The sequence below is a fragment of the Typopeltis vanoorti genome, chromosome 25, assembly GCF_054136105.1.
Source record: "Typopeltis vanoorti isolate ZY-2024b chromosome 25, IOZ_Tvanoo_1.0, whole genome shotgun sequence".
NCBI lineage: Eukaryota > Metazoa > Arthropoda > Arachnida > Uropygi > Thelyphonidae > Typopeltis > Typopeltis vanoorti.
The window spans coordinates 3,430,895-3,457,411 of NC_143573.1; the positions used below are offsets into that span (position 1 = coordinate 3,430,895).

Here is a 26,517-nt window from a genome sequence, read left to right on the forward strand (position 1 = left end):
ATTCTCCTCAGAATGTTTCCACTATAAAATATTTATTCATGAAAATGCTTAGAAAACTGAAATGGCAAATTTCAGGAGAACCTCTCGCAGCCTGGTATAATTGATGCCAGGGCCCAGTGGTTGAGAAACCTTGATCTACAATGAGTCGACTGATGCAAAGAAAAATTGTATTTGTTCACAGACCACTGTAGGAAGAAAGCCCGACAGATATGACCTACATGTTACTCTTAATATCATATGTTTAGAAGCCATGCATTTTGACAGAGTTGCAGCTGGTGACTTTTCATGTGCTAACAATATTAAAGATAATAAACTTGAGTTAATTAATAAGCTTTTAAATAATGAAAAGTTTTGGTGACTAAACACAGTTGTTTCTATCAGCTGAGTCATGTCATTATGCCCCTCAACCATTGGCTAGAGGTTCTTAACATCAGTTGTAGTTTTCAGCTGCTGGGCCTCGTTCTTACATTAGGCTTTGTGTTTGTTGGTTAGTTTCTTTTGTGTAAAACGTTTGTAAATCGTTGATGTGCCAGAAAAATTCTCGGACATGGCACCTCTAGCACGTGTGCTATAGGTTCGCCATCTATGGCCTATGAGGTTATTCTCTCCAATCTATTTTAGCAAAATAACAGATCATCATTCTGTACTTTTGAATCTATCATTACCTAATAGTGTTGACATGAGCTGTATAGGTCATCATAAAAAAATTGAAATTGGCACCAATTATAATAAATTTGAGAATTACATAAAAAAAATTATTTATCAACTGCCTCAAAATGATATATTAGATTAAAATGAGTTATATGAGGAATTTATTAAAATGATTAAATATGCAGACAGTAAATCACAAAACAGTTACTGTGAAAAAGAATGTTCACACATGCTGGGTAGCAGTGTGAACATATAAAACATATAACATAAAAAATATGATAAGGATGAAAGAAAAGCTCTATAAGCGTAGGAAGAATCTCTACAATCTAATGTTTGAACATGACTATAAAAATTTTGCTGGATACTTAAAGGAAAAAATAAAGCAGGCAAAAGAACATTATCTCTTAATGAAATTTCTTTCTTTCTTGTATGAATGATAAAAGTAAAAAATGATGGTTGGTTAACATGGCAGTTGGTTATACAAAACAGAAAACACATGAATTCCCAGAGGGAAATTATGTGACCGATGTACTTATGAACAACCACTTTACAAACTATGGTAGTTGTGATTTTGATCCTACAGAGAGGATCAAGTATGTGAGTCGGCTTCTTTGGAATTCCATGTATCTATACGAAATTAACGAAAACGAGGTAAAGAGTGTAGTAATCAGAAAAAAGATAAAAATGGGATGTGACCATATGAATTTCAAAAAGCTAAATGTTATCATTAAGCATAAGTTAAAGTTCTTAACATATATTATTAATAAATCTTTTGAACACGGAAATTTTATAGAACACTTAAAGATTGCTTCAGCTATTCCTATTTAAAGGATGTAACAGAAATGAAATCAAAAATTATAGACCAATATCTATACTGTCCACAATCTCTAAATTTATTGAAATCCTAATAAAAAAAACAATTAAATAGCTATTGTTGAATAATTATGTTGAATAAAACTCATGAAAACAGCTTGTGTTTATTTTTATAAATACCATATCCTTTTATGCATCTAATCAACATGGGTTTAGATCCAGTTACAATACTGAAAAAATGCTATTGGAGTTCCATAGAACAGTTTACAGTGGAATAAATAGAGGAATGTATGCAGCAGCAGGCTATTTTTCTTGATATATCTAAGGCATTTGACTGTGCTCATCATGACCTACTACTACTGAAAATGTCTAGATATGGCATTAGAGGAGTTACAAATGACTGGTTCAGATCCTATCTGAATAGTAGAAAACAATATACCAGCTATGGTACATTTAACAGCACAACAAAAATAATAAAATATCGGTCCTGCAGTGTTCTCTGCTAGAACCCATGTAACATTAGATTCTATTAACTTTTTTTATAGTGAAAAGTTCTTGTTGTAAGCTTAAGGGGGAGGAGCACACTTTATGTGCTCTATTAATTAAAGATTTGATAACACTGATTTTTTTGAGAGGTGTGATGAGCAGACTTTTGATGAATGAATCTGCCATTACAGGTAGGTTTTCGATAGATGCTTGTTGACAAAGTACCAGAGAATGTGCGTGTAAGGAGGATGTCCAAGAATGGTAAACGACCAGCCTTTTCTTTTTCCATGGTGAACTGAATGCGTGGGTGAAGGCTATTTTTCTGTTGTAGGAATGTGGTAAGTGGTAGTCAACAGACTGCAGAGTTTCAATCCCTGATATTTCAGGCATCTCAGAACCTATTGGCAGAATTTTGAAGAAGTATCATCTTATTCCCACATTTTCCTATCAACAAAATTTCTCACTCGTTGCTATCTACAAAAGACAAACTGGCACCTCTATCATTAGCTGGTGTTTACCAGATACAATAATTTATTATACTTTGGACAAACAGGCCGTTCTGTGGAAAAAAGAATGAAGGAACATCAGTATTATATCGAATACATGAAACCTCATGTCTGGTCTAGCACAACATAGTATTGACACTAAACATAATATCCAGTGGGATAAAGCTTGTCTTCTCCACAGATGCAGGTTTAAATATGAATTTAAACCTGCATCGCGTATTTACAGAAAGTTGCAAAGCCCTTTTACATTGGCTGAATTTGAATCGAAATAACTCTCTCTCTCTCCCAAAAGTTGGGGAGATTTTAATCTTATGCAACCATCAGTGAAATAGTTTTTAGGAATTATTTAATAATATTTTATTAATATTAATCTTCAGGCACACAGCAACAATTTTATCTGGTAATCCACCGATTGTTCTGTACTTTGTATTCCATTCTTTTAACTGTTTGTTCTGCACTGTTACTTTCAGTACGAAATATTTGTACCTTTAATTCATTAAAGTTATTACTTTATTGGTTTTATATGTGTTAAGTTATTAATTTTAATTATGTCACAGGTACCTCTAAATATTAGGCTGCTCTAATAAATTATGTAGCACAGCCAATACAATCAACAACAGGCTTTAAAAGAATACAACGTTTGTGAATCTTGGGAAGACCACGTAATCTTGAGGGATGCACATGGAAAGTATTGTTTTTTCTTTAAATTGTCATCCCAAACAGAGACTCTGTCAATGAGATCGAGTTTATTAATCTGGCTGGCAAAGGGATCAGAAGAAAGATCAGTAAGTAAAATTATCACAGAGAATATAGGAAATCTTCATGCAATATTCTTTTGTCTTTTACAACCACAGCCTGCAAAATGAATGAGAGGAAAAAAAAAAAAGAAGTTCAATAGCAAGTTCTTAGGAGAAGCAGCAAAATTGTGAACATTAGATAATACTAAAATTCCATCTTGAGTTAATGGTCAGCCAGATATATTATCATCATCATCATCATCAAATTCCTGACATGTGCCCTCAAGGGGTGTACAGGATATTATGATAGCACTATATGAAGAACTTACATCATTACTAACTTCTTATTAACAATTTTCCTCCATATCAATTTGCTATCTGTCAAGACTCCAACATTATTAGATCTTATATTTCTTTTTCTACAGAACTTTTTACTGTATCAAACCTATATCTTGGTCTTCCTCTGGGTGTTTTTCCTGCCAACCTGGTAGAAAACACTTGTTTTGCTAATCTTTCCTCTCCCATTCTATTTAACTTCCACTGAACTGACTGACACAATTTCATCAATTTCATAAACATACAAGTAGCTGCTGGTCAGCATACATTCACTATCTGTCTCCAAACATACTAAACCAACTTCTCCTCTTTCATGTCTTCTACCTCTTAATGCTGAAACAATCTTTTCCATAAATTCAGCTTGACAAGAAATTATATTCTCGTTTAATTTTTTATCCAACTGTAAACAAAGTTTGTGCATGCAGTATCTTCACAACTGGACTACTTGTATATTAGAGGCCAATGACTTCACATCAGTTGCCTTTGTATCCCATAATGCATAGCATTATACACATTCGAAAGGATGTATGCTTTGTATTATGGGATACTAAGGCAATTGATGTAAATTCATTAGCCTCTATTACTTAACTTTTTTTTTTCTGAATTTGTTAAATATGGCTTTCTTCTTGCTGTTAAATGCTCGATGAGTATTGTAAAGATTGCAAAGACAACATATAATGTATAAATAATAATAAACAAGAAATTATATTGTTTTAATCATTTACCCAAACATGAGCAAACAAAGTATTGTGTATGAAGTATCACAACTGGGCTATAATGTGTTGTGGCCCTTTCCATAATGCATAGCATTATACACATTCAAAAGGGAGTGTACTTTGTGTAATGTGATACTAAGGCAATTGATGTGAAGTCGTTGGCCTCTATATACAAGTAACCCAGTTAGGAAGACACTTCATGTGCAAACTTTGTTTGCTTACACTTGGATAAAGAATTAGACAAGAATACTTTCTACAGTCTTTTTCATATAACCTGAGTTCAAAAAACATATCAATAGGTTGTTTCTTGACCCTTTATAGCACTGATTGGCACATGGAAAGTATTGTTTTTTCTTTAAATTGTCATCCCAAACAGAGACACTGTCAATGAGATCGAGTTTATTAATCTGGCTGGCAAAGGGATCAGAAGAAAGATCAGTAAGTAAAATTATCACAGAGAATATAGGAAATCTTCATGCAATATTCTTTTGTCTTTTACAACCACAGCCTGCAAAATGAATGAGAGAAAAAAAAAAAAAGAAGTTCAATAGCAAGTTCTTAGGAGAAGCAGCAAAATTGTGAACATTAGATAATACTAAAATTCCATCTTGAGTTAATGGTCAGCCAGATATATTATCATCATCATCATCATCAAATTCCTGACATGTGCCCTCAAGGGGTGTACAGGATATTATGATAGCACTATATGAAGAACTTACATCATTACTAACTTCTTATTAACAATTTTCCTCCATATCAATTTGCTATCTGTCAAGACTCCAACATTATTAGATCTTATATTTCTTTTTCTACAGAACTTTTTACTGTATCAAACCTATATCTTGGTCTTCCTCTGGGTGTTTTTCCTGCCAACCTGGTAGAAAACACTTGTTTTGCTAATCTTTCCTCTCCCATTCTATTTAACTTCCACTGAACTGACTGACACAATTTCATCAATTTCATAAACATACAAGTAGCTGCTGGTCAGCATACATTCACTATCTGTCTCCAAACATACTAAACCAACTTCTCCTCTTTCATGTCTTCTACCTCTTAATGCTGAAACAATCTTTTCCATAAATTCAGCTTGACAAGAAATTATATTCTCGTTTAATTTTTTATCCAACTGTAAACAAAGTTTGTGCATGCAGTATCTTCACAACTGGACTACTTGTATATTAGAGGCCAATGACTTCACATCAGTTGCCTTTGTATCCCATAATGCATAGCATTATACACATTCGAAAGGATGTATGCTTTGTATTATGGGATACTAAGGCAATTGATGTAAATTCATTAGCCTCTATTACTTAACTTTTTTTTTTCTGAATTTGTTAAATATGGCTTTCTTCTTGCTGTTAAATGCTCGATGAGTATTGTAAAGATTGCAAAGACAACATATAATGTATAAATAATAATAAACAAGAAATTATATTGTTTTAATCATTTACCCAAACATGAGCAAACAAAGTATTGTGTATGAAGTATCACAACTGGGCTATAATGTGTTGTGGCCCTTTCCATAATGCATAGCATTATACACATTCAAAAGGGAGTGTACTTTGTGTAATGTGATACTAAGGCAATTGATGTGAAGTCGTTGGCCTCTATATACAAGTAACCCAGTTAGGAAGACACTTCATGTGCAAACTTTGTTTGCTTACACTTGGATAAAGAATTAGACAAGAATACTTTCTACAGTCTTTTTCATATAACCTGAGTTCAAAAAACATATCAATAGGTTGTTTCTTGACCCTTTATAGCACTGATTGGCTATAAGTTTTGCAAACGAAGTTTTAGAAAAAAAAATATTTAATTAGCTTATTAATTAAATTTAAATGAAATGTGAATACAGCAATCTTTTCTTTTTTTTTGGTTATGAGTATTCATCTTTTTCAGAGATTGACAGAAAACAGAGTGCAAGCCTTTAATCATGAAATTGTTCCTGATCATCTTCGAACTAAACCAGACCCTGAGTTTGAAAGTAAGGAACAACAGCTATTAGCTAAAGCTAATCAAATGTCTGTTGATGCTGCCCAGGTGAATTTTTTAAGATAAATATTCTATATTTCTAAATTAAGATTTATAGCTTATGGTGGGAAATATATTTGCTTAGTGGACTTCCTTACAGTTCATTTTGTTTTCTTTTAAACGGTAATACAAAGATGGGTGTGTGGTATAAATGCATTTATTTAGCATTAGAAGTAGTAAATTTATTTTTTTTTTGGGATGAAGAAGAATCAAAAAATTCACATTTCTCCACCAATTAGATTTTCTGTTTTTATTTGAGAATCTTTTAGGTTAACTAACTTTTTAGACTAATTTTAAGTCAGGTTTAAGTTCTGATTATTTCTCTCCTCTTGATTCTCTTATCAGTTAAAATAAAAAAAGAAACTTAATTAATTTTAATGCATCTGTTAGTAAGGCAAAAAGCATGTTGCCATAAATATATTTAATTAAGAAATTTCTACTGATCTGTATATAAACAGAGATTCAACAATATTCGCATAAACTATTTAATGGCATTGACTCAGTGTGACACATCAACAAAATAAATATGATAATTATATTCTTATTTAATATTTTAACCAAATGTAAGCAAACAAAGTTTGCACTTCACTACTGGACTACCTGTGTATAGAGGATGACTATTTATCGTAATTTCCTTAGTGTCTCATAATGCAAAGTGCACCCTCTTTTGGATGTGTGTAATCTGTGCATTATGGGAAGGGTCACTATCCAGACCAGTTTCAACCTTTATTGAGGTCTATCAGTGCAAGCTAGACCAATGCTTTTATGGAAGCTTGGTCTCCCAATTAGGTGGCATAGGATTATACCTACACAGCGGTAGATATAATCCTACTGCTGTGTACTCTTCCAGATCATGCTTGGAAGGAGTCAGAGTAGAGTATTGTGCAGGGGACACTATCTGAAGTTACACTTGGTCTGGAGTCTGAGCATTTCCTGTGTGGAATTATGCACAAGCATGTAACTCTGTCCTCGCTGTACACCTCTGCTATTTAAGTTCCTGAATCAACTCTTCCATGAAAGAGTGTCATACAAATATTAGCATTTCGACTATGGATGTAAAAAAAAAAAAATATATATATATATATATATATATATATATATATATATAAAAATACAATAAAAATTGATAAAATAATAAAAATATTATTTTTATCTTTTTTTTTTTTTTTTTTTACAGTTATCCCAACTAAATCTTGCATGATGCATTCCAGGAAACAGGGAGGAATGGGTGCTTTTGTGAAATCTGATATCCATTACCAAAGGTTATCCATCCTGGAATCCCTGCTTTTCAATCTGCTGTTGTTCAAGATTTCCTTACTTCACTTTTTGGCCTTCATTTGCTGCCTTTAACCCTTTTATTTTTACTTCTGACAACTATGCTGCCGTTTTTGACTACTAATCACAAAGATTGATATCACACAATCTAATTACCTAAATTGCAGATTATCTGCTCCATCAGGAGATCTGCTCATCTGTCTCACACACCTCTGGATAACCACCATGGAAAAGTTTGCCAAATTCCAAGTATATGCACTAGATATCTCCTAAGCTTTCAATTGGGTGTGGAACAGGGGTGTATTAAGTCACCTTTCATCATTTAGTCTGTCCCTTGACTTCTGCAACTGAGTCGTCAGTTTTCTCACTAGACACACATTGCATGTGATTGCTGCTAGTTCCCTATCTTCTAACTATGCAATTAATGCTGGGATCCCACAAGGTTCTGCCCTCATCAAGGAATGTAAATTTGTATTTACATTCCTCCTTCTCACTTGACAAACCTTGCAGCAAACAAACCACCACAACTTACAGAAAAACAACTTCTGTGAGCATAAAATCTGATCTGTCCTATATTAATCTCTTCACCATTCTCAAATCAGATGAAGACAACGTAATGAATTTCAATGCTATTAAAACTCAGGTCTGTCTTCTTACCTGCAAGAAAGACTGATTCATCATCATGCCTATCAAGGATTTAGGCCTAGAGTGGCCTGTTCTGGTTAGAAGTCGTCGTTGAATCTCTTAAGAAGATGTCCTGGTTTTCTTTTTTCCTAATGGTTTGTAATTTAAGGCTTGTTTTGGTAATCTTTCTGTTTTCATTCTTTCAACGTGTTCCATCCATTTGTGTTTATATTTTTTAATTTTTTTCTATTACTGATTTCTGGTTTAATTCTTTCATAATTTCTTCATTTCTTTTGTGATCAAATAGAGTATACTTTGCAGTTTTTCTCATAAACTTCATTTCAGCTGTTATTAATCTTTGTTTGTCATTTTTTTTTATTGTCCAGATTTCACTTCCATAAAATAGGACTGGTAGGACTAACGTATTGTATACTTTTAGTTGTGATTTGTTTTTAAATTCGGAAGAAGGCGAGTTCAGAAGCCTTAAGGTAGCAGCCCTACCACTGAACTATTCCATCGTCAGGCTAGTCCCCTGACATGGAGAACATAACCATACTTGTAAACTGACAGAAAAAGATAATCGGATTGAATTTATGGGAAACGACCCTGGAATGGAAAAGGGAAAACGAAAATGGAAACGACAAAATATAATACACATAGCAAACTGGAATGCAAGAGGAATAGCATATAAAGAAATAGAATTAGACCAGTTATTAAATGAAAGAAATTTTAAAATAGCAGTAATCACTGAAACAAAAAAGAAATTAAAAGGAACTATGAGAACTGAAAATTTTAATGTGATATACAGTGGAGTCGACAGAGACCAAAGAGCACAAGCAGGAGTCATGATTTGGATTCATAATTCCCTTTCAAAACAGTTAAAACATTATAAATTATGGAATGAAAGAATAATAGAAGCTAGAATAAAAATAGTTAGAGGCTAGAATAAAAATAGTTAGAGGCTATTTAACAATAATTGGTTTATATGCCCCAGAAGAAGGAAGAGAACAGGATAATATTGATTTTTATAATCAGCTACAAAACATATATAATAAAATAAATAAAAATGATTACATAATTTTAGCAGGAGACTTAAATGCAAGAATTGGAAACACAAAAATTAATAATAATATAGGAATACATGAAGAACACACTCTAAACAGAAATGGTAAAAAATTGATTGACTTTGTAGTTTATAATAACCTAAAAATAATGAATTCCTTCTATAAACATAAAGACATACATAAATATACTTGGGCAGCAAGAGGATGGAAATCAATATTAGATTACTTCATATTAAATGAAAAGACATCAAAATTTTCACTAGATATTAGAGTTCACAGAGGATATGAAATAAGCAGTGACCACTTCCTTGTTAAAATAAAATTAAGATTACCACCTAAATGGCTACAAGTAACAAGAACAGAAAGAAAAATTGAAACATTTGTTTATAAAACTAGACTATTGAATGACACAAATGTACAATGGCTATATGAACAAAGAATTAACCAGTATCTAGATAAAATAAAACAAAATGAAGAAATAGAAATAGAATGGCTTAATATAAAAAGGATACTAAATGCAGCAGCAAATGAAAGCTTAGGAAAGACCAAAAAATTCAATAAAAGAAAAAACTGAAGATCTGGGATGATACAATCAAAGAAATAATCAAAAAGAAAAAAGAAGTCTATCACAAATGGTTAAGCAGTAAAAGATTAGAAGATGAAATAGAATATAAAACAATAAGAACCATAGCTAAAAGAGAAGTCAGAAAAAGACATAGAGAATCATGGAATAAATTTGTTTCTAATTTAGAACATAATTTATATAAAATAAGACTCAATGTATATAAGATTTTGAAACACCTAAATGCAGATACCAAAGAAAACATAAAATTAAACACTGAATTGAAATTAGAAGAATTTCTAAATTACTATACAGAACCGTGGACAGACAAATAATTTAAAAAAGACAACTGGCAAACAATTAACGAAAATGAAAAGGAAATAACTGAAGAAGAATTAGAAATCAGCCTGAAAGAAACAAGAAACGGAAAATCACCTGGAGAAGATAAGCTAGGTTCAGAACTATATAAATACGCAGGAACAAGATTCAAAGGATTATTATTATTTATATTTATTATTTTTAAATAAAATAATAAATATAAATTTATTATTATTATTATATTTTTATTATTATTTTTTATTTAAATTTTTAAATAAAAAATAATAATTTATTATTATTTTTTTTTATTATTTTTAAATAAAAATAATAAAAAATAATATTTTATTTTTTATTATTTTTATTATTTTTAAATAATAAAAATTATATTTTTATTATTTAAAAATATAATTTTTAAATAATAATTATTTAAAAATTATATAATTATTATTTTATTATATAATTATTTTATTATTTTTAAATAAAAATAATAAAATAATTATTATTATTTTATTATTTTTATTATTATTTTTAAATAAAAATAATAAATTTTTAAATAAAATTTACTCAACTGGTATCCCCCCCAATAGAATGGAAAAAAGCAATTGTGATTCCTATCTTTAAGAAAGGTAATAGAGATGACCCTAAAAACTATAGAGGTATCAGTATACTAAATGCATGTTACAAAATATACAGCAGAATCTTAAATAACAAACTAATGAAATATTCCAAAAACTTTATTCTAGAGGTACAAAATGGATTTAGAAAAGGACGATCATGTATAGACCCAGCCTTCTGCCTAAAATTAATAATAGAGAAAAGAAGAGAATATAATTTAGAAACACATATTGCATTTATTGACTTTGAAAAAGCATTTGACAAAGTTAAAAGAAACATATTATTTAACATATTAAAAGAAAGACAAATACCAAATAATATCCTAAAAGCTGTCACAAGTATATATGAAAATAATCAAATACAAATAAGATTAAATCATGAGCTATCATATACAAGAGAGATAAACCAAGGGGTCCGACAGGGATATCCCCTCTCAGCAACTCTTTTTAATATCTACTTAAATGAAATAATAATAAAATGGAGTAAAAATTTACATCAAGGAATTAAACTTTCACCTACAGTTAGCTTAAACACTCTCCTCTTTGCAGACAACCAAATAATAATTACAAATTCTGAAGATAACTTACAGAAAGCTATTTTAAATCTAAATGAGATATCCAAAGATTATGGTATGATAATATCAACGGAAAAATCAAAAACTATGGCCTTTAAAGGACAAGATCCAGCAAGAACTAAAATAGTATTAGATAACAAGATCTTAGAACAGGTGAATTCATTTAACTACCTAGGATGTATGATCACTTATGAAAATGAAAAAGATATAAACATAAAAATTGCAAAATATTTAAAAATAACAGGAGTAATTAACTCTATATTTAAACTAAACCTAGTTCAAAAACAAACCAGGCTAAAAGTATACAATACATTAGCCCTATCGGTCTTAATGTATGGAAGCGAAATCTGGACAATAAAACAAAAAGACAAACAAAGATTAACAACAGCAGAAATGAAGTTTATGAGAAAAACTGCAAAGTATACCCTATTTGATCACAAAAGAAACGAAGATATTATGAAAGAATTAAACCAAGAACCAGTAATTGAAAAAATTAAAAAATATAAACATAGATGGATGGAACATGTTCAAAGAATGGAAACAGAAAGATTACCAAAACAAGCCTTAAAGTACAAGCCATTAGGAAAAAGAAAACCAGGACGTTCTCTTAAACGATTCAACGATGACTTCTAAGGCCGGAACAGGCCATACTAGGCCTAAATCCTTGATATGTATGATGATGATGATGTGATTTGTTTTTGTACTAGGTTTGGTTTTAATATAGAATTAATTACAACTGTTATTTTTAAATATTTTGCAGTTTTTGGGTTTATATCTTTTTCATTTTCATATGTAATCATACATCCTAGGTAGTTAAATGAATTTTCTTGTTATCTATTACTATTTTAGTTCTTGCTGGATCTTATCCTTTAAAGGCCATTGTTTTTGATTTTTCTGTTGATATTATTATTCCATAATCTTTAGCTATTCATTTAAATTTAAAATACCTTTCTGTAAGTTATCTTCAGAATTTGTAATTATTATTTAGTCATCGGCAAAAAAGGAGAGGGTTTAAATTCACATTAGGAGAAAGTTTAATGCCTTGATGGAAATTTCTATGCCATTTTATTATTATTTCTTTTAGATAAATATTAAAAAGAGTTGCTGAAAGGGAACATCCCAGTCAGACTCCTTGGTTTTTCTCTCTCATATATGATAGCTCATGATTTAATCTTATTTGTATTTGATTATTTTGATGTATACTTATAACTTTTGGAATATTATTTGGAATTTATCTTTCTTAATATGTTAAATAAAATGCTTCTTTTAACTTTGTGAAATGCTTTTTCAAAGTCAATAAATGTATTATGCATTTCTAAATTGTATTCTCTTCTTTTCTCTATTATTAAATTTTATTATTATTAATGCCAGCCTGGTTGGCCAGTGGTTAGCGTATCCGCTCTCCAGCCAAAAGGCTGGAGAGCGGATACGCTAACCACTGGGCTCGATATAGGTTCGAGCATTTGTTCAAGGAAAGCGTGGAGGCCTTACTCCATCGTCCCAACCTGAATTGTAATGACTGTATATCTATATCAAAAATCTGGGAAAGTCTAATCAAGATTACTCATTAATTTTTTTTTTTTTCCCAATCATGTCTACTTCAAAATGCTCCATTTTATACTTAATACTTAGTGATATAACATCATGCGGCATGTTCTATTTTTAACAATCTATTGTTAGTATTCTAGCTTGTATTTTTTAAAACTGTTCTTGTAATACCACTGAAGATGGTCTGCTATTTCCAGACCGAAATATTTGGTTAATTAAATATCTTTCTTGTGTTTACGTGCATTTATCATTCAGTCTTATGTCACAAGTATCCTTAAAACAGCAAATTTTTATTTGATACTTAAATCACCAGAGTTGAGTCGGTTCACTTGCACTAGACTTTTTACATAGTAATGAACAAGTTATACTAAAAATTGAAATTATTTTATATGATACCACATGTAATTTAATCATATTTCTAAAAATGTAATTGACTATTTATCATCCTCATACAGTTTCATTAAACTGATTGATATGTTTTTCAGAAACAAATTGCCAGTATGAATAAAATTGCAAATAGCATAGTGGACTATGTAAAAAGTAATCGAGAGGATTGGGAAAGTGAGTCTGGTAGGTTTTTATATTTTATAAAAAATATACATATTATTACACTTAATAAACTTCAACCAATTTTATTGTTTAGCACAAAATTCTCCACACTGATTTAATAGTCACTTTCTATTGTGAAATCGTTTAAAAAAAATTGAAGATGTGGTAATAAATTTGTTATGCATAACTATTAGGTTAGTGCATTTGTTGCAAGCTATCTATTCCTACTGCAGCTTGGTATACATTTAACAGGAAAAGAACAAAATAACTGATATTTCTCTAACTTTAAATAATTTTCCCTGGAAAGAATACATTATCAAACAAAATTAGAAAGTCTCAACATTTTCTTTGTTTTGAAATTTGATGCTAACAAGATAGGATCATCACATGCATACAAAAGTATATCATAAAATACAAGTGTTAAAGATTACTTATGATTCTAATACTGTGATTCTTAGTGTGTAAAAAAATTTGTGATATTAATATAGTTTATCATTGTCATATTCCAAACTGTAAATCATTTCCAACTTGCTATCAACAAGTTTCCTTCAAACCTAATCTTATCTGTCATGACTTTAATATCATTAGATTTTATAATTCAGTCTTCAAAAGACACTTCTTATTGTATCAGTCTACCTATATCTTAAGTGTACCGATACAATATCAGTGCCAAAAAAATCTATATGGCTCTTCTATTTCTACAGAAATCTCTCTCCTAATCTTTAATGTTCTTTTTTTTCTTGAAATTTGAGAAGTTATAGTGTTAATGTCTCTTCTGAGATCTACTGACTGAGACTGTTTCTTCCATTTCTCTCTCTTGATTGTAGACACCACTTTGTTCATATTTTCCAGGATTTTACTTCTTCCTTGAGCACTTTCCTGTACACTTCCCTTGTGATTTCCTCACTCAGTGTCCTTATATCTCTGTGAATGTGAAACTGTGCTTTTCATCTCTTATCTGAGTTTGAACTTTATATTTTCGATCACTTAGCTATGGTCCAATTTCATGTTTGCTTCTTGAAACATTTGACACTGTTGCACTTGATGTGGCCCTTCTCTTGCTTACGAGTATCAATCATGTCTAGCATGTTCTTTGTTCTGACATCAAGTGAATGCCATGTCGTGCATCAAAGCAAACTCAGACATTCTTTCTCCTGTTATATAGCTTTCTCTATATCTATATTTGCCATTATTCTTTTCCATCCTTCATTGTTTCTCCCAGTCTTGGCATTCCACTCTCCTCCAATAGTCAGTATATCTATCATTGGTACGGATTTTAAGATTACTTCAAAATTGCTATAGAATCTATAGCATATGTTTATAATCTATAGAATATGTCTATTCACCCACTTTCAGTACTTTCTGAAGGTGGGTGAATAGGCATGGCCCACTGTTATGCTAAATGTCTCACTGCAAATCTCGTCATTATTATTCTTTCATTTACTGGTTTGTATTCTAGTAACTACTTTTCCTCTTTTACTGAGAGGGAATCCAATCCCTGCTTCATAATTTCCTTCTTTCATCTCTCCCTGACCCTCTCCAGCACATCTTTGCTAATCCAAGTTTGTCACATTGGTATTGCTCTATCTCCTTGCCAAGCAAGTCAAGCCTTCCAGGAGCCCATAAAGTACGGACATTCCATGTTCCTACTAACAGCATCTCTTGCTAGTTTTGCTCGTGCACTTCTTTCAGTAGCTGGCATAACAATCTAATCCAATCACTCAGTTGGGTATGCTGACTTGTTATCCGGGCTATGTCTGAGCTGGCGTGTTGCACGTTTCCTCTCTGCTTTCATTTTAGTCAGCATATTGGCACTCATTCCAGTGCTGGTAATATGCACAGTGATTTGCTCAGCTGCCTCTAACATAAGGAACAGATGCTGTTTGCAACTGCTATTATGTATCAGCCATGCTGTTGCCTGTTGGTCCTTGTTAAGGCTTTTACTCACCAGAGAGAGAAAAGGCTGTAGTCATTTACAGTCATAGTTAGAGTGGTTCAACAGCCTTTCACCAGTCTATTTAATGCTGATCCCTTTTGTTGCTCGGTGTCATGTTTCTTGAGTACTGTCATTATCTGCTTGTGCATGGGAGGGGATGCCTTTTCTAGGTTTCAATTTGTTTCCTGCTTTCTGTCAGTCCTTTGTCTTGGCAGACTCTTGCAAGATTATAGCTTTAAATATTAAGTTCCTTAATATTTTTTATATCATTCTGCAATTGATGTCATCTGTTCAGGCACCAAATTTTTCTGAGAACTCTCATATCCGTGGTCTCTAATCTTTGATCAACTACTTTATTTCTAAACAGATTCATAACTGTAACTGGTTTTGAACACTGTCTTGTACAATACTAGTTTAATGTTTTGGCTAATTTCACTCTTATTCCATATAAATTAATTGACTCCCCACCATACCAGCTTTGCTTATTCTGTTGTCTATTTTCATATTTAATTTGCCATCTTTACTAAAAACTGTGCCTAAATAGCTGAAAAATTTCTCCTTTGTTTATTCTCTGAGTGTTGGAAGCTCCACAACATAAAAATTAGGTCACAACTCCGACCAATAGGCGATAACACAAACACTTCAAAGGCATAAACACCAAGCCGACACGACATAGCATCCACTCCCTCCATGAGTTCAGATGACAACCCACACAGTCGAAATGGCTCGCACCCCGTCAAGCCTCTCCTCAGCTCCCTCTTCCCATAAACCCTTCCTCTAAAAAAAACAGTCTCTATTTTCAGCCCCCTTTTTCATCTTTTCCCACCCTGCAAAAAAAGCACTCCACCCACCCTTAGAAATAATATATATTATATAAAAAAAAAAACGGGTTTTTTTCAAATTAATTCTCCCACATTGCTTAAGTCCCACTCCCCTTTCAACACCATAAGCAGAAGTATGCACACCACAGAAAGAAGACAGACAACAACAACAACATCCAAGAAAAGGTATGTGTGAATTTACTTCTATTATGCTACATATATTTGTCTCTAAAATACATCTGCAATGCCCTAAGAATTCTTGAGTAAAAAGCCAATGTCATTAAAAAAAGGGGCACTCCTAAACAAAAGTAGGCAAAATAGCCGTAAAAATGATAATGAAATATTTTATTTGTTTGGTGGGTTTTGAAAATTCACTTGAAGTTTTTTCTATTCCTTTCTATTTTCATAGTTTTGGTCTTTTAATTATTTTCATGCCAAATTTGTTATAGCTGTTATTAAATTCAGTTAGGCAATCCCAGTAACTTGCACTGGATATATTTTGTACTATAACATCTGCATAAAGGCTAGCTAAATCTGATATCCCAAATTCTAATATCAGGTTTAATGCTACTTTCTTTCATAATATGATTCTTATAGATATTGAATAAGAGAAGACGTATGCCTTTGTCTTGCAGCTGATTTTACATCAAACCATTTTCCTGTATGTCCTTCAATTCTAGTTGCTAACTTGCAACTTAAATATAGACTATGTATTGCTCTGTATAATGTTTCATTTAGCCCATACAATTGTAGCATTTTGAAAAGCCTATATGGGCACTTTGTTTCATGCCCTTTTTCAGATTTACAAAACTTAAATACAGATATTATATTCCCATGATTTCACAACTGTTTTTCATGAAGTGAAAATCTGATATTAACAACCTCTATTTGCCTGAACTCAGCTTTTCCAAGCTTCTCTTCCACAATTTTTCTCAGCCTTTTCTCAACTATGCTTGCTTTCATAAAACCTTACCTGGAACACTTAGTAGAGAAAGTCCTCTACTATTCTCATATTCAGCTTTGTTCTCCTTTTTTTTATAGGTGAGAACTATGACATCTCTACTCCAATCATATGGAATCTAACCAGACCCATTCAGTCAGTGTAGCCACTGTAAAACTTTTATACTTTCATATTTAAGCATTTCTGATCGAATATCATCTACCTCAGCTGCCTTTCAGGCTTTTAATACCTTTTTTTTTGCTTCAGGTATTGATATGTACACCTGTGTCCATTTCTCTTGAACATTATATATTACTATTCTTTCACTGGCTGTCTCGTTTAAGTCTTTAAAAGTAATTACTCTAGACATCTAGAATCTCCTTGTTTTCAAGGAGATTTATTAAGGGGTTTTCTTTTTCAATAGCCTCCAGAACATTTTGCTACCTTCTGTAAAATTCGATGCAATAAACTTTTTCCAAAATGTTATTGCATCGACTTTTACAGGAGTCACATCCAAAATTCACAAAAAGTAAACTTGTAAATTTTAAATGTAAATAATACTAACAGCCCATATAAATTAGCCCAGAAAAATTAGCATGATACTGTGTAAATAGAAGATATATGAATATGTAGTTCATGGGAAAACGCCCTAGAAATCAAAAATATGTTAGAATTTATCTATGTAAGTAATACCAAAAGCTCATGTTTAGAGACCCAGAGGAATTAAACATGCTAAAATAGAGTAAACAGATGTCTTAAAATAGAAGTTCAGGGGCAATACTTTAGAATTCGGAAATGTATTTGATGTTATCACTTAGTATTGGGTGAAAAAGAAACCTATTGTAACCAAAGCAGTCCGATACCGCCCTCAAGGTCAATAGCAAAAGAGGGCGGTATACATCAGAAGCTGTTATGCTATGCTGTAAAAAGGATTAAACGTACACTTCAGGGAGATCTAGAGGTCCTAGGACGTAAGGTCTGACGGTTTCGTCAGACCTTACGTCCCAGTGACTACAACGCCGGAAGATCGTGCTCCAGCCCCGCCAGCCATTCCAGAGGAGAACACGGTTTCCATGAAACCTCTAAAGTGATAGACCAAGCCCTAACATAGAGAGGGATACAGAATAAGTCAGTAAAGGAAATACGACTAAGTGCACTGTACCTATGGAGGAGTCATGTGAGTTGAATTTTGTTGCAAACCCTTTTTTTTTTATTTTTTATGATGTGAAGGACTGTTTAGAAAGACTGAATTTATAGAACTGCTATATACAGTAGATTGAAAACTTATTCGCATAGAGAGAAGCTGTTTTTAAAGTAATTGTAAAAGACATTAATGAAAATTTTGACTTACATTGTATTGTAAAGAACTGGTTCAGAACTGACAAGATTATAGAATTCAGAAATCTAATGTTATGAGAAGTAGTTTGCTTAAAGAGCATTATATTTTATATGAAGGTGGAATTGGAGATTGTAATTAATCAAAGCATGGAAGTTCCTAAACTGTAAATGGGCTGATAGTTAATAGTTATCTAATTTAATTGTTTAATAATTTACATCATTGGTATTTTGTTGCATGCCTAAGAATTTGTCCTATATGATGTTTTTTTCTAAGGTGCTTAACTTAGAGAGGAAAGGAAAGTAGCATCCTTTTAGTGCATACCTTGTATTACTGTTTTAGTATAAATAAACATGTTTGTTATATTTAAAAGGAGTGCCGTCTGACCTTTTTCGCAACTGCACTGTTCTCGAAAAAAAAAAATTATCCTTTTTAGCTGGGGGAGATTGGAATTTGGTACGAATTTTGAGTTAAGAGTTAGCCACGACTGTATATAATTATAGAGGAGGAAAAGAACTTTACTGGAAGTATAAATATTTTCTTATGCCATTTGGAGAACTTTAGTGGCGCAGCTAGTAATAAATAAATAAATTTCTAGAGATTTATGGCATAAGGAAAGAATACTAAAGGTAGAAAAAGGGAAATAAGATTAACTGAGTACATGAAAGGAAAAAGATAAAGTTAAAGTTTAACGAAAAAAAATATAGAAGCCAAGGATAAAGAAAGCAATATTTTACAACAATCAGCCGGTAGAATAAAAAACCTTATATTATTACACTTCCTTGGCTTACCGAAGATATACTATAATGTCCAAAATAAGACAAATCAGTTGAGCAAAGAATCTGGTAAACACCTGGAAAATTAAGTGGAGGAAGCTTGTCTTTTGGTAAAGAGAGAAAGGTGGAGATTTTTCTCATAGAACAAAATGTCAGATAGATGTTGAGACCAAAAATTCTGTTTCTGAAGTCTGAAATATTCATATGGGTGGAAAATTTTCCTTTGAAAGTAGAAAATAAACTTGGCATATACTTAGATACCTTATCAGCAGAAGTAATGCAGTCAACAGGCATATTCCAACAAATTCAACACATTTGTAAGATTTCAATGAAATTGGAATCCTACAATTTTTGAGAAAACATTATACAGGGTTCTCCAAACTACTAGCAAGACTTGCATGGGGACGCTAGTGGTCCCAAAAAAACTTAATCAAAGGTGCAGGGACTCTGGTATATAAAAGGATTGGTTTGAAGATGAGAAAGGCTTCCTTTTCTTCATCCTGAGTGAACCATCCACGAGAGAGGACCCGAGGTGTAAGTTCCGGAGGGGAGAGTGGAGAGACCCATCCACCAATGTCGTTCCAGTCATGGCCAAAGATATCCGGAGGCAATAAGGAGAAATCTTGCCGTAAAGGTCCTGTAGTCGAATAATTGTGACCAGGCCTATGCAGAAATCTTTTGCCAGCAGTTCAAGAAGACGGAACGCCTACCCTATATCCCGCCTGCTGCTACGACTATTCATCGGTGCCTGGTGTCACTTCGAGGAAAATTCCAAAACATGGAACGGAGGAGAGAAACCCCACTCATGCCGGAATAAGGAAAGAAGGACGGAAGACACTCAAAATAGGAAGAGTCCCATGTGAGTCTACATATTCATTTATTGTTTATGAATTAAGAAAGAATTCCCTATCACACTATTAAAACACTTAAGGAATAGAACAACGTAGTTAAGGATATAAATTAAATTAAACTTTAATAAATATTTTCCGATATTTCGGCAACGTCACATTGCCATTTTCTAAAGGAACTTACACAAAAGTTCCGTGCACGTAGGCACTACAACACAGAAACTGGGAATGAAGAGATGAAGCTATTGTTCTCCTAACAGTCCTGATGGTGCCCTCTAGTGGGCTAAGTAGGTGATCTTGGCCGTTGGGCTGAAGGTCTGCAGATGTAGGCCTCCCAAATTTGGGGCAGTCACATACAACCAAATTTGTTGAGGTTTGGAGAATTTCTTAGGGCTGAGGCTGATTCCATAAAGAGTCTTTCAAATTTGTATTTGCTACGGTGTATCACTAGCTTTCTTCCACCGTATTCTGTGGCGTGTATCCAGAGCATGGTCCGCAAGCCCAGAATGACTGTATTTGTGAAAACGGATGTAGTCCTTGTGTTCCAAAATTCTGATATTCGCTGTCCTGCCTGTTTGGCCAAAGTAAGACAGTTTACAACTGCAAGGGACCTGGTAAACACCAGGTAGGTCTAGGGGAAGTGGAGCGGATAAGGGATGCCAATTTTCTGCAAGGTTTGTAACAGGAGGTCAGGTCATGTTTTTTTAAGATTTTGGTAATCTTTTCCGAGGTGCCTCGGATGTAGGGAATGGTGATGGATTTAGAGTAATCCTTGTTGTGTGTGTGTGGGGGGGGGGATCTGTGGTTTGTAGGTTCTAATATTTTTTGGATTTGGGGGGGGGGGGGTAGCCATTGGCTGAGAAAGTGTTGAGGATGTGATTTAGTTCAGTGTTTAGGGCCAAGTCGTTTGAACAGATTAGTTTAGCCCTGTTGTATAGTGTTTTCACTACTCCAATTGTTGTGAGGGGGGGGGGGAATTGATGGTGAATGTATCTGCCTGTATGGGTGGGTTTTCTGTAAACTGAGAAAACCAAGGATCCATTAGGCTGGCGGGTGACTAGTGTGTCTAGGAAAGGGAGGCTGTTGTTTTCCTCTTTTTCCAGAGTGAATTTGATTCTGGGGTGTTGGTTGTTTAAGTGTGTTAAGAAGGAGAGAAGTGTTTCAGAGCCATGTGGCCAAATAGCGAACACATCATCAACGTAGCAAAGCCATATGGTTGGTTTTTGTGGGGCAGAGGCTAAGGCTTTTTCTTCAAAGGTCACCATAAAGAAATTGGCCAAAGGTGGGGAGAGTGGTGAACCCATGGCTGTCCCCTCTATTTGTTTGTAGAATTTTCCCTGCCAAATGAAATAGCCTGAGTTCATTGTGAACTGAAATAAGGCTGACATATTGGGAGAAAATTTAGCTTGGATTAGTTCTAAAGTTTCCTTGAGTGGGACATTTGTAAATAAAGAGGACACATCAAAGCTGACCATTATGTCAGTATGTTGGAGTGTAAGGTTTTCTATGCTGGCTTTGAAATGGGCTGAGTTTTTTATGTGTGATGGTGTGTTGCCAGTATAGTGTGTGAGCTCTTTGGCCAAATGTTTAGCTCATTTGTATGTGGGGGAATCAATGCCATCCACTATGGGATGTAATAGCACATTTTCTTTGTGTGTTTTTGGGAGTCCGTAAATACAGGGGGGTATAGAGTTAAACGGCTTTAATCTAGCCTGTGTCCTTTCCAAAGCAAGACCACCAAAAACCAACATATCAAACAAGGAATATAAAGCTCTAAATGAAGAATAATAAAGAATTAGTTATCACCAAAGCGGATAAGGGAAATGCAACTGTAGTACTTAACCAAAAGGACTACACAGGTAAGCTGAATGCTCTTCTATTAGATCGGGCCACTTACCTCCCTATCAATTACAATCCCACCAACTCTCAAATTAGAAAACTTCACAGGCTTATTTCTCAGCCTTATTTCAGTTCACAATGAACTCAGGCTATTTCGTTTTGCAGGGAAAATTCTACAAACAAATAGAGGGGACAGCCATGGGTTCACCACTCTCCCCACCCTTGGCCAATTTCTTTATGGAGACCTTTGAAGAAAAAGCCTTAGCCTCTGCCCCACAAAAACCAACCATAAGGCTTCGCTACGTTGATGATGTGTTCACTATTTGGCCACATGGCTCTGAAACACTTCTCTCCTTCTTAACACACTTAAACAACCAACACCCAAGGATCAAATTCACTCTGGAAAAAGAGGAAAACAACAGCCTCCCTTTCCTAGACACACTAGTCACCCGCCAGCCTAATGGATCCTTGGTTTTCTCAGTTTACAGAAAACCCACCCATACAGCAGATACATTCACCAACAATCCCCCCCCCCCCTCACAACAATATGGAGTAGTGAAAACACTATACAACAGGGCTAAACTAATCTCTTCAAACGACTTGGCCCTAAACACTGAACTAAATCACATCCTCAACACTTTCTCAGCCAATGGCTACCCCCCCCCCCCCCCCCAAATCCAAAAAATATTAGAACCTACAAACCACAGATCCCCCCCACACACAACAAGGATTACTCTAAATCCATCACCATTCCCTACATCCGAGGCACCTCGGAAAAGATTACCAAAATCTTAAAAAAACATGACCTGACCTCCTGTTACAAACCTTGCAGAAAATTGGCATCCCTTATCCGCTCCACTAAAGACCAACCACTTCCCCTAGACCTACCTGGTGTTTACCAGGTCCCTTGCAGTTGTAAACTGTCTTACTTTGGCCAAACAGGCAGGACAGCGAATATCAGAATTTCGGAACGCAAGGACTACATCCATTTTCACAAATACAGTCATTCTGGGCTTGCGGACCATGCTCTGGATACACGCCACGGAATACGGTGGCTACAGTGTATCCAGAAAGCTACAGTGATACACCGTAGCAAATACAAATTTTAAAGACTCTTTATGGAATCAGCCTCAGCTCTAAGAAATTCTCCAAACCTCAACAAATTTAGTTGTATGCGACTGCCCCAAATTTGGGAGGCCTACATCTGCAGACCTTCAGCCCAACGGCCAAGAACACCTACTTAGCCTGCTAGAGGGCACCATCTGGACTGTTAGGAGAACAATAGCTTCATCTCTTCATTCCCAGTTTCTGTGTTGTAGTGCCTACGTGCACGTAACTTTTGTGTAAGTTCCTTTAGAAAATGGCAATGTGACGCCGAAATATCGGAAAATATTTATTAAAGTTTAATTTAATTATATTCTTAACTACGTTGTTCTATTCCTTAAGTGTTTTAATAATGCATAACCAATGTATAAGCCTGTCTACGAGAACCCTATCACACTGTTAAATTGTCTAGTTTAAAGAGATAGTATTTAGAGTGTTAATATTTCTCGTGAATGTGTGTAATCGCAAATGAGTGAAGCATGAGCGCAGTTAATTTCCCTTGGAAAAAAGATTGAGGTATTGAAATTTCTTTAATTGATTATATGTGTACTTATGATTGAATTTTGTGATAGAGTATGTTCCTGCTATCGTATCATTGGAATGTTTGAAACACAATGAGGTGGATTGTATAAATATAATTGCCTAGATTATGATTAAGTGTTTGAAAGGAATGAGATTCTGAGAGATATATTTGTATACATGTATGTTGTATTTTGATTGATGCTAAATTAGGAATGTCAAGCGCAACTAACGATTTCATGTTATAGGTATAACTTCCTGATATTTGTATTATAAAGTGTGCTTGTTGAAGGTCCAACTAAGTAAGTGTGAGAGAATTCAATATAAACCAAGTTGAGTGATTGAGAAAGACTAAGAATTACCTTTCATAAATGAATCTTATGATTTCATGTGATATATATGATTATTTGATCAGAAATTAAACTTGTTGTTATTGTTGATAAAAATAGTTGTCCGATTCAATCCTTATGCATTGCACTGATTCAAAAAAACACTATTTCGGACCTGATAGCGGAACCCTATTGATTAGTAGTGATTTATGAGTAAATTTTGCCATGACTGCAAACCTTGGCTAAAATAGGATATAAGTGATTAATTGATCTACTAGGGTATAAAAACTTTCTTTTGTCTATAGGGGAATTTTGGAGGCGCAGTCTTCAATCAAATAAATATCTGGAGATCCCAGGCAATAAAAATTATACTTAAGGTAGAACAATAAAGAAGGGAAATAATAGAAGACGAATAATAAATTAAAGATACATATAAGATAAGACATAAGATTATAGAGAACAGATGTGTCCCATATGATTACAATGTGTCAGTGGGGCATTTACATTTGTCTCTGTATTCTCTAAGTGCACAAGCTGACTTATTTGCCTGGAACTTTTGATATGCTTTCTTTTCCTTCACTGCCTCTTTAACTTTCTGTGTCCACCATGGAGTTCTGATTTTTCTATCCTTGCAGGTGCTTAAGGGTCAAAGCTGTATAACTGAGAGGAGACCTCCACATAGCCTTTAAAGGAATGCATAGAACCGACCAGGGCTTCTGACCTAATGTCCAATCCTCGCCTTCTCATGGTGCACCCTGTTGGGTATCTACCTGGATACTGAAAGAACGAGGATGGGCTGGCAATTTGGGATTTAGTCGTCCAAATTGTATTCTTATTGGCTTAAACCAATATACAAAATGATGGTTGTTATTATTATCACTGTTATCATCATCATTATCTGACACCTCCAAAGAGTCCAAGGACTATGTGTGTTAAGGCAAAGTGTTGGGTGAACATCATGTTGAAGGTTCAATGGAGTATTGACAACACTAAGAAAGGATTAAGAACTAATTTTAATGTTTCCAATATTTTGTCTCAGTCACTGAGTTATCTTCAGGGAATAAAAATAACACTTGTAGCACTCGCACACAAAGACAATACAATACTCAATGAAACTCATAGCTCTGACTCTTACTCAAGTCTTATCTAGGTGGTGCTGTGCCCCATGGACGTTTATAGGTGGCCTAAAAATAAATCTGAGCCTCTGACAATTAATGCTTCTCAGATTCTGGGAAGTTTTTTTGCACCTGTATTTGTTTAAATTTGATTGATTCCTAAGTGCCACTGCAAATTCCAAAAATAGTCTTTATTTTTTAAATTTACTGTAATGGAGCATTGTAGTTTTCTTCCAAAAGATCCTGTGAGTGGTATCCACTACATGGTCTGCAAGAATAGATTAACCATAGTTGTGATTGCAGATGTAAGTTTTGTGATCAGCTACCATCCATTTAGATGAGTGAATGGTAGCTGATGGTGCCACGAACAGGGTACTTTATATTTGGAATTTTTTTCCCACTTGGTTAGACTATAATAAATTTAGTTTAATCCTTTATCCAAGTGTAAGCAAACAAAGTTTGCACCTGAAGTATCTTCAAAAAAAAACTTCCAACATCTTTCTCTAAATCCAGAGTAATTTAATAATAAGGTGAGACACCTTTTGGCAACTCATATAGGTAAATATGACTTCTCCATTGCTTCCACCTTAGTATCACCACCTCTGAGTCTGCCTCCCACTGGCAAGACCTCAATAAAGGTCGAAACCTGTCTGGGTAGTGGCCCTTCCCTTAATACATAGCATTATACATTCCATAAGGCGATGTGCTTTGTATTATGGGGGATACTAAGACAAGTAGTGATGAGAGCTTGGTCCACCTTTACCACGAGTTGCCTCCATCCTGAAGATACTTCATGCGCAAACTTTGTTTGCTTACACTTGGTTAAAGGATTAAACTAAATTTATTATAGGGTACTTTATATGTCCCAGGCACTGACAGTGGATGCAACTGATCTTTTTGACTAGAATAAGGGTAGCAATTGTCCCATGGGATTTCAAAGCTGTGTAGAGATTATACTTTTTTAAAGACCTGGTTATTTTTTCGAAGTATCTCAGACGTAAGGGATGGTGATGGCATTACAAAAATCCTTCTGAACAGATGGCTAAGGATTGGAGAGAGGATTGATTCTTTTTAATTCCATAAGCACTGTAGCCATTGGATAGTCAAGTATTGTGTATATGGTTGAGTTCTTTAAAAACTGGAATGTTTTAATGATTCCTTATTGTTGTTGGGAAAGATTGTGAATGTAACTACCTGTGTGAGTGGGTTTTCTGTATACCAGTGAAGAAGTTACCATTTGGAAAGCATGTCACTAAGGTGTCTAGGAATGGTAAACTATTTTTATTTTCCTTTTTCATCATAAACTGGATTCTTGAATATAGACTATTGAGGTGGCAGAGGAAGGAGTCTAGGCCATGAGGCCAAATAGAGTTCACATCATCTCATCTTAGCCAGATAGAAGGTTTGAATGGGGGGGGGGGGGCTGTGTCTGTGGCTGGTTTTTCATGTAAAAATTGGCAAGTGTGAGGGAGGAACCCATAGCTGTTCCTATATCTATTTGTAAATTTTGTTCCCCCAAGAAAAATAACCAGAATTAATGGCGAAGGAA

The 26,517-nt window shown here is 33.9% G+C and overlaps 1 protein-coding gene across 1 annotated transcript in view; it reads left to right on the plus strand.

Moving 5' to 3' along the window:
* MED8 (mediator complex subunit 8) overlaps positions 1 to 26,517 on the plus strand; it is a 151,414-nt gene that overhangs the window by 99,690 nt on the left and 25,207 nt on the right. Inside the window, exons 4-5 of the mRNA XM_090414747.1 lie at positions 6,145 to 6,285; positions 13,342 to 13,426. Of these exons, the coding sequence (XP_090270873.1) occupies positions 6,145 to 6,285; positions 13,342 to 13,426 (226 nt within the window). The remainder of the gene's footprint in view (positions 1 to 6,144; positions 6,286 to 13,341; positions 13,427 to 26,517) is intronic.